At 41.1% G+C, this 10283-nt stretch overlaps 1 protein-coding gene across 1 annotated transcript in view; it reads right to left on the bottom strand.

Annotated features, from left to right (window-relative positions):
• The window catches only part of LOC134803800 (protein PAT1 homolog 1), a 31899-nt gene extending 22446 nt beyond the window's left edge, over positions 1–9453 (bottom strand). Inside the window, exons 1-6 of the mRNA XM_063776636.1 lie at positions 9314–9453; positions 7276–7354; positions 5115–5213; positions 4131–4243; positions 2663–2761; positions 68–559 (exon numbers count right to left, since the gene is read on the bottom strand). Coding sequence (XP_063632706.1) covers positions 68–559; positions 2663–2761; positions 4131–4243; positions 5115–5213; positions 7276–7354; positions 9314–9352 — 921 coding nt within the window. The 5' untranslated portion in view covers positions 9353–9453. The remainder of the gene's footprint in view (positions 1–67; positions 560–2662; positions 2762–4130; positions 4244–5114; positions 5214–7275; positions 7355–9313) is intronic.
• Positions 9454–10283: the final 830 nt, after the last annotated feature.

The following is a 10283-nucleotide window of genomic DNA, read 5'->3' on the forward strand; positions in this document are numbered from 1 at the left end:
GCTCTATTATAAAGCCGTATTTTTTAAATCTGGACCGTAAAAGGGTTAAAACGAAACAAATACTTACACGAAAATTATGATTAAACTGTCCAACGTTCGGATTGAAATTCTGCCTCGGCATACCCATCCCAGGTGGAGGCATCATCCTGGGCATCATGTGCGGAAACTGATTCATACCGGGCTGATTCATACCCGGAAACTGGTTGCCATTCGGCATCATCTGATTCTGACCCATGTTCATGTTCGGGCCCATATTCACTTGATTAGGCATCTGATTCATATGCATGTTTGGGTGCATGTTGTTCTGCATGTTGTTGTAGTGGTTGGCGTTTTGCATGAACTGGTTGACGTTTTGCCCCATTTGGTTGACGTTTTGACCCATCTGGTTGATGTTCTGCCCCATCTGGTTGAGGTTTTGGCCCATCTGGTTGATGTTGTTGGGGTGGTTGTGGCCCATGGGCATCATGTTGTTGATGGGCATGTTCTGCGGGGCGAAGGGGAGCGGCACGGGGGCCTGGAGGCCCGGCGGGCGCTGCAGGATGACTGGAGGGAATCGCGGCTGAAATATATATATTAGTATTCATTATGTGGCCTATCTTTTAGTTTTAAGGTTATACCTAATAGCTATTTATATGATTCCATGATGAAGCGTGGTTAATAGTAGATTGTTAACCAAGGGATGAAAGGCACTCACTTCCGCCGAGGTAGTTTGGCGCTCGAACGCAGTGAGAGCGCCAATAGTCCGAGGCTGAAATGATGCCTTTCACCTGAGTTAAACACTCTACTTTTGATTTCGAATACGAGGAAAGTAAAAGGATGTGTTTTATTTTAAAAACATGACTAAGTCACAGATTAATAAATAGTTACTACGTAACAGATACTTCATTCCCAAACAAAAGCAAAAATACCTACGCTATAATAGCCTACAGAACCTTAATAATAATACCTGCTGCTCAGGACAAGAAGAAATGTACCATAATTACGCGCACAAAGAGTCGAGACTGTGTTGCCCGCCGTTCGAGTCACGTGCCAACGCGTCATCGTAAGAATGCGCTAGGGTTGTAGCTACCCTACCTATGATGATTATTGTAATAAAACGAATGTTGCGAATCAAATATGTTTTAGTTTTAATATAATGATTTATAATTTTTTCACTTCTCGGAATTCTCTGTTATTAAAATTTAATAAGTAGTTGAAAATATCCTAAATCGCGTAAATAATTTTAATAAATATTCAGGAGCAAAGCAACGGACAATCAACGGTTTTTAAAAGTTGTAATACGGTGCTACCAGTACGGCTACCACCAGTTTTGACATTGACATAACGCTCACGTTTACGTAACTTACTTTCTATGCATCTCGCTCGTACTCGCATATGCGAGCAATAGTGCAAGCGAGATGTACAGAAAGTAAATTACGTAGACGTGAGCGTTATGTCAATGTTAAAACTGATGGTAGAGGCTCTGGCCGATTAATTATTACGTCGTCAAAGTTATTTAAAAATACTTTTTCTAACCCTTCAATATAATTATTAAACTTTCAGGTGGGACCTTTAGCCCGCCATAAAAAGATGAATTTTTATTATAGGCTTTTTCCTTTGTTTTTTTTACTTTTTCACCCATCTACTGCACAATAATTACGTGGTTTCGGCATTTCGAAGCATAAGCGCGGGAAACGCGCGGTGCAATGCGGTGCGAGCGCTGAGGCGGGCGTTCGGCGGCCCTCTGTCGGTTGTATCGTCGACGATACGCCGAGCGGTAGGCATATAGCGCGTGGCCTTGAGCGTGTGACGGAGGCCTGACTAAGTATACATTTTTATAGTATTTTTTGAGGGTACTTTCAGTTAAGGGGCTTACATCTATTTTTGACAAGTTTTGAATCGTATTTCCTTTTTTTGCACTACAGTTAGTATTATAAGACACGGTTATCGGTTTATCAATCTTTTATCTCCGTTTTGGTCTACCGGATTTTGAAAGAAATTAATACTATTTTTTTTATGAATTTTTTAAACATTGTCTAAAAAAAACACTTTTTTCGTATCTAGTTTGCTGTGAAGGATCTTACATGTACGAAATCTACATATTTGGGTTCATCTTTGACATCTTGAGAAAAGTGTGTAGGGTTTTAATTTTAAACTAATTAACACTAAAGTTATGGCCAGAAAACCAGTTTTTTGGCCTAAAATTGTTCAACTTTGATGCCAAATACCTCGAAGATAATGAACTTTGAAGTAAATATGGGATACTATATTGCTTAAAGCAGTTGCTGTTAATATGATAAGCTACAAAAAAACATTATAAAACGAAGAGATTCAGATCGAAGGTCAATGGCGTGAGGGAGCCCCTTAATTTAGGCAAAAGTATCGTTATTTATGGAACGGGGAGTCAAATATCAGAATGGAAATTGTATAACAAATCCATTTATACCCAAAATTCAATTGCTTATCGTAAAAACGTGGAACCTAAAATGCTCTAGTGCAGACACGTATCATTTTCTGCACACCTTTAGAACAAGAATGACCCTCTTTCAGAGCATGAGAAATGAAAACATATATTAGACCCACTTTACAGATTCAATAAAGTTAGACCAAGAGAAATCTGCAACGATTTTGATAACGGTTGGTTGGTTTAAATATTATATCTGTAACTAGTTGAGTGACATACCTGGTAGTAGTTCTGTGAGGGTGGAAATGGCGCCTGTTTCTGGCGCAGCTGGCGCTCGATCTCCTCCACCGTGCACACATTCTTGAGCATCGGTGCTGGCTGGAAACATCATACATCTTAGAAAAAATACATCTCAATTGATTCTGAGATTTCTCAGGGTTAAGGAGCCGATATCGAGTTCGCCGGACGATATCCGCCTGTCAGTTAAACGCAAAAGGTGACAGTTCCGAACAACTGACAGGCTGATATTATCCGGCGAACTGGTAATCTGTGGGCCCCTTTAGACAATATGGCAGTTACTTCCATAAAATGTCATATACTACTCTAAATTTAATGAAAAACCTATTTTTTAGATGTCGAAACATTAGGTATATAGACAAAAATATAACATAAGAGCATACTTTTATAAAATAAAGCACTATTACAAAAACCGGGCAAGTGCGAGTCTGACTCGCGCACGAAGGGTTCCGTACCATACTGCAAATAAAACCGGGCAAGTGCGAGTCGGACTCGCGCACGAAGGGTACCGTACCATACTGCAAAAAATAGCAAAAAAAAACGGTCACCCATCCAAGTACTGACCCCGCCCGACGTTGCTTAACTTCGGTCAAAAATCACGTTTGTTGTATGGGAGTCCCACTTAAATCTTTATTTTATTCTGTTTTTAGTATTTGTTGTTATAGCGGCAACAGAAATACATCATCTGTGAAAATTTCAACTGTCTAGCTATCACGGTTCATGAGATACAGCCTGGTGACAGACGGACGGACGGACGGACGGACGAACGGACGGACGGACAGCCGAGTCTTAGTAATAGGGTCCCGTTTTACCCTTTGGGTACGGAACCCTAAAAAGGCTAACAAAGAGAGTGTAAAAGGGAGAAGTAGAAGCGGGAGTTGGGGGTAGTCCTCGGCGGGCTTTCTCTGATCAGAGCGGGGAAATCCTGAAGAAAGGCCAGGTCAAGAGCACCCTAAACCGGCGAGCGTGTATGAGGAATGTTATGAAAGTGAAAGAAGCGAGAGAGGTATGTCAGGATCGTAGCAAGTGACAATCCGTGGTCTCTGCCTATACCTCCGGGAAATAGGCGTTAATATATGTATGTATGTATTACAAAATAATCTGGCTTCAAAAAATTGTCGATTACGCAACGTGAGGGAAAGTAGTTTCCCCACAGCGCGCAAGCAAAATAAAATTTTGCTCTCGTTTTGGGCAGCATAGTATATTCTTCGAGCTTGCTTGGACAAGTGCGAGTCGGACTCGCCCACCGAGGGTTCCGTACTTTTTAGTACTTATTTGTTGTTATAGCGGCAACAAAAATACATCATCTGTGAAAATTTTAACTGTCTAGTCTAGCTACCACGGTTCATGAGATACAGCCTGGTGACAGACAGACGGACAGTGGAGTCTTAGTAATAGGGTCCCGTTTTTACCCTTTGGGTACGGAACCCTAAAAATCAGTATGGCTTACCGTCTGTGTCTGTGGTGGCTGGTATTGAAAGGGCGCATCGTGCCTCCACACGCTCGAGCCGAGCGCTGAGGTGTGCTCGCTCTCGTCTAGCACTAGCTGGGATAGTGACGCTTCTGAAAACGGTAACAATATATTTTTAATTAAAAAACAACTTTACAATACAATACTGTATCTTCTTCCTCGCGTTACCCCGGCATTTTGCCACGGCTCATGGGAGCCTGGGGTCCGCTTGACAACTAATCCCAAGAATTGACGTAGGCACTAGTTTTTATGAAAGCGGGTACCCAGAGGGTAAACTAGGCCTTATTGGGATTAGTCCGGTTTCCTCACGATGTTTTCCTTCACCGAAAAGCGACAGGTAAATATCAAAATGATATGTTGTACATAAGTTCCGAAAAACTCATTGGACTTCGGGCAAAATCGGCTCCGTTCGGCTCAGCATTGCTCCGAGCAATAATTAGGGTTGACACAACTTGACGTCCCTTTGCGTGCACGACCACAGATAATATATTTCTTTGAATTTTGACATTAGAAAGGCATATCATGATTCGACCCTGAATGGCTGCCTGAAAATTTCGGTTTTGTAGGAAGTGTCCTTTCTGTACGGTAGTACTATTACTTATTCTGTGGTATAAACCAGTGCTTACCCAGCTGAAGGTTGGCATCGTCCAGGGTGCTGTGGTGGCGGCGGCTGCTCTCGATCTGAGAAGCCATCTGCTCGTGCTCCTCAAAATGGAAGCTACCGTGCAGTTGTTCAAAACACGACGCTAGGCTGGACGCTCCGCTAGGCGGCGCCACTGATAGTAGAGCCTTCTACCCTAACGGCTCGGCCACATTGCGCGACCGGCTGCGGCGGCAACTATAGGTAGGAACGAAAGGTCCGATCGCTGTCTCGCTCCTACCTATGGTTGCCGCCGCCGGCCGCGCAATGTCGTGGCCGAGCTCTAAGGCATTTTGTACTGTTTAGTATAAACTAGTGCTTACCCAGCTGTAGGTTGGCATCGTCCAGGGTGCTGTGGTGGCGGCGGCTGTTCTCGATCTGAGAAGCCATCTGCTCGTGCTCCTCAAAATCGAAGCCGTCCGCTGTGGAAATAAAATACACATTTGTGGCTTTCCATTAGAGAAGAGTCCTTATGGTTCACGTGCAATTAGGAAAAGAAAGAAAAGAAAAGAAAGAAAAGAAAATATTTATTATTAACATTGTTACAGGACGGTTTGTAAATTTACATTAAGTACCATTCTATCAGAATTTCAGATGGAATTTTAGATGAAAAACTCCTTATTGAACATAAGGACCCTTCTGTGATGGAAAGCCACATTTATTTGTTGCAAAAACAGAAAAACTATCCCTTATTCATAAGCGCGCTACAAACCTCAATTAGCTAATAATCATTTGGCCTTATCTGTCAATTTGACTTATATATTTGTAGGAAAGGGATAAAACATAATTAAACTAAATCAGGCCCGTAAAAATTTATGAATAAAAGGCTATGAGTCATTGTTTCAAAGGGTCAGCGAAGTATAGATAGCCGCGTCCCACCATACTCAGATTAAGCCATTGAAATTTAAACCAAATTATTAGGAAAATAGAGTTGATTTTCCTTTGCTTCACGATTAAGTAAAAAAGAAAAGAATTTTCAGTGTAACCTCAACCTATCCAGGCTTTTTATTCATAACTTGCTAAAAATGGAATATGATTAGATTCTTCGAGCAACACCGGCTTCCGACACGTCGGAAGGGAGGGGCCCAAGCGATATCTCACCGTACAAATATTTCTGCCATTTTTCGCGGGGGGAAAGGTGCACACAGTCGCACTTCTCACACACTTACATACAAAATCCAATCTGTAATGACGACACAAATACTTAGAAAATGGCACACGTCAAAGACAAATCTTGCAAACCTCGATCTCTTTTTGTGTACGGACGAGTCACAAGTGTCACAACACGCACACTAACACATTTTCGTCGAAGTATGTTATTGTATTCTGAGAGATGAGAAGTCGGATTTGTCGCTCGACCGATCCGCAATTTGTACTGGGCGAGCAAAATCGATAAATCCAACAATTACATGAGACTAAAATATAATAATTGTGTTTAAATGTAATTAAACGTATGATATGTAAAAAAAATATTACATGTGAAATGTAACCCTTTCTTTTTGTAAATTTGATGTCCCCGACCTCTTTTTATAACAAAAAACCGAGCAATTAGGCATTTTTCTGCTGCTGTGTTCACGCGCGCGTCTCGACTCAGTCTAGTTGAAAATCCGAGCGCAACTAGTTTTATTACCCGCGCTAGATTAGTTGATCTTGTACCTAGGCAGAGGGGAAATAGTGCGAATGCCGCCTCCCTTCCGTGTTGCTCGAAGATTAGATTAGATTTATTTATTTCACCACATATGATTACAGTACAAATTACATTAAAAATCACATTGGGTAGGATGAGGATAGAACGGGCAAATCACAATTTGATATAGAGTATAGACTTTAATGATATGTTAAAGACTGCCTGATAAAGACTGAGAGGATTTGAACCTGGGACCTCCTGTTTCGCACACAGGGTCACTACCGACTAGGCTGTAATTGGATAAAAATATGTGACGTTCCACGGGAAAAGGTAATGGCGGCTGGCGCTCACGTCGCATAGCACCGCAATAGTATTGGAGCTGCGTTAATAATAGCATAATTGTTTTCCATCGTATTTTCACGGAAACGTACGAACGTGTCTTGCCATTTCAATCAGTTTCGGTACAAAAAGTACTGAGGTTGACGGAAGTAGCATGACAAATACGAACGGTTCCGAGAAAATACGATGGAAAACTATTATGCACTCAATGCTTAGAGCATTTAGTAACTGGAGACGCCTTGCCTGTCATTTTCTTTACAAAACAGTCTGCCGATATTTGCGGGGGAGGGGCACGTTGAATGTATGGCTATTTGTACATGATTTGTACGTAACGTACAAATAGCCATGTTAGATAAACGTCAGTCCATACAAAAGTTTGCGTAATTGTGCAAGGTTTTCGGCAGAGGGGTAAGCTCTTAAAGGCGACTCGTTATTTAATGCTCTAAGACTAAATGTGTAAAAGCCACCCGCTATAAGGTACCTTTACCTCTGACACGTCACATTTATAGAGAACTTACCCTGCCCAAAGGTCTCATCGTTGAGTGCGTCATATTCATCTTCTGACGGCTCGCCGGCTCCTTCGTCGTCATTTAAGTTCTGTAAAAAAAAAACTATAAGTTATACTGTGGAGTAAAAAATGCAGTAAATTTATTGGTGGCCCAATGATACCAATTGGAAGCCAGAACTATCTTTACCTTTTTTTATATCTTTGAGGGTCATCCATTAATTACATCACAAAAAAATTACGGTTTTTCCCTTGTCACACTTTTTCATAGGACAAAGATAGGTAGTTAATAGGTATGTACTGTCACACTTGGCATGATCCCCCTTCCCCCTATTGCTGTGACGTAATATGTGGATGAACCCTTGACAAAATGAAAACTATAATAATAAATTAAATTAACCAGCCGAGGAAACATAAAGCATGTGTTTCTGATTGGGAAAAATGGTTGAAATGTGGCTGTCCCGCTATTCTCCTCTTCTTCCTCTTCCTCGATTCCTCATGACTGAGTCTCGCGACCACATGAGGTTGTTATTCTTCTCTAAAAGGTAACGTGAAACGTGGTGCGTATATCGGAAGCATATTCGCTCATTGGACGGATTCCACCTAAGATGCCTCCGCGACATTATGGGCGTCCACTGGTCCGACCGTGTTCGGAACACGGAGATCCTTAGACGTGCTGATGTCGCCGGAATGGAGGCCTACTTAATGAGACGACAGCTACGATGGAGCGGTCACGTCTCCCGCATGTCCCAAGACCGAGTCGCGAAACGCATCTTCTACAGCGAACTGCAAACTGGTAAGCGAAAGCAAGGCGGCCAGTTTCTGCGGTTCAAAGATGTGTTGAAGCGGCATATGAAAAGAGCTCATATACAGCCATTAACATGGGAGACACTAGCTGGTGACCGTCCACAGTGGAGACATATTGTGCAGACGCAGTTGCGTGAATTTGAAGCCAGGCGACGCACAGAGCTCGACGTTAAGCGTGACGAGCTAAAGGCCAGACCACCTGTGGCCATCACGTATAATTACGTCGGAGGGGTGCTGACATGCAGCGAATGTGGCCGCACATTTGCTGCAAAGATTGGCTACGTCAGTCACCTGAGAGCGCACCAGCGACGCTCTCAGCTGTAGCAAAGCAGTCGCTGTAGCCGAAAACGGCTAGGAGATGATGATGATATCTGCACTGATTCTTGTGAAATTTTTTTAACAGGTCCAATGGATTTTTTTTATTTTAGAAATGGAGGAGCCAGGAAATATTCCTGATCAGATCTTCTTATTTATAAAACTTCATCTCAAATATTGTTCTTCTGAAGTGCAGGAAATTATCTATAGGAAAATTCAAAATCTAATAATTTACAAAAAGCTGTAATTCAAAACAACACAGAACTGATGAGTGATGTATGACAGTGAAGAGGTTATGAGCCCCTCTCTTTCTGATATTACAATATGAAAATTTGAGCATCTACTAAAAACAATGCTAAAACAAGATATATCATTGGCTGATACTGTATTTATGTAAGCAGTATGGAAATAGCTCCAGGATGTACTTACGGCGACAAGGTATATATTATTATGCGTTTCATAATGATGAAATCATCTTTCAAATATAATTCATGTTATCGTACTAAGATCACTCATAAGAAACACATAAAGAATAGTAACAATGTTGTTTGTAGTTTTTAAAGATTTCAAGGATGAAAGACGAGCGGAGACATTCGAAACCTACATTTATGACAAATATGTTTGCAGCTTGGATGTAAACAAGTAAGAGAATGAAGGCACTTGGTACATATATGTTATACACGACACAGCATTTAAGTATTTTGCCATGGAAAACTTTGATATGATGAAGCAAAAAGTTATAGGTCGCGATAAAAAGGCTGTAATACCAATAATACACGCGTAGAATGGCTAGAAAGTTACGAAAACTGGCTCGAATTGAGTCATAACTTTGCAATATAGCACGCTGGCACGACCACTATGTAAGAGAGTAAAGGCTTTTCCTTCGCTAATTTAGCTTTAGAAATGAAAAGAAAACTTAACAAGCTTACCGATGACGAAGTTTCGAACCCGAAGAAATAATCTGCCATTGGATTTTCTCATATATCATGGACAAAAATGACATGACTTGTCACACAAATAACGTTGCAACGGCGATGGCGGCGGCCATTATAGCTGGGTTGCCATAGTTGCATTTGTCAAGTAAAATTTCTACTACGCACTTGATTGTTCCCGATGGTAGAAGTTGGGTAGGAGTCATGAATCTATACTTGGTCAAGCAGATCTTGTCAGTAGAAAAAGGCGGCAAATTTAAAAAATGTAGGCGTGAAGGGCTATCGTCCCATAGAAAATTTGAATTACGCACCTTTTTTTACTGACAAGATTTGCTTGACCAGCTATAGTATTAAACTGGATTGGGCATGAGTGGTGGGGATAACTGACAGAACGGGATAGTCTTATGTATCTTTCAGTAGGAGTAGCAGAGAAAGCGCTATTATTGTTTGTCCTTATCACAGTCTCACATATTTTTTGTTCCCGACCATTTTTTTTGAATGGATAATTGTGGGCAACAAATAAATTCGACCAATCACAGTGTCGCATTTGCGTATGTTTTGTCCCTCACGGAGGCACGCGTATACCACTTCTATACGATCCTACCTTCTATGGTAGGAGTAGAATGTAGGATAGTATACTCTGGCACAGCCACTTTGCCAGTAGAAAAAAGCGGCAAATTTAAAAAAAATGTAGGTGCGAAGGGTTGATCTCCCATAGAAAATTTGAATTCACGCGTTTTTCTACTGACAAGTTGCGTGTGTTTGAATATAAGAACCCACGACGTTCTCGAATCTCGGTAATAATAGAAGTAATTTTAAATTAAACGTATATTATAATTATAAAGCGTTAAAGTAAACGAAATTTAAGAAATGTCATGAACTTGTGTTCATTTCTTTTGACATGCTTTTGACACATTAATTTTCTACTAAATTAAAAGAAAATCTAATATAGTAACATTATATCGTG

Source organism: Cydia splendana, chromosome 27 (assembly GCF_910591565.1).
Source record: "Cydia splendana chromosome 27, ilCydSple1.2, whole genome shotgun sequence".
Taxonomy (NCBI): domain Eukaryota; kingdom Metazoa; phylum Arthropoda; class Insecta; order Lepidoptera; family Tortricidae; genus Cydia; species Cydia splendana.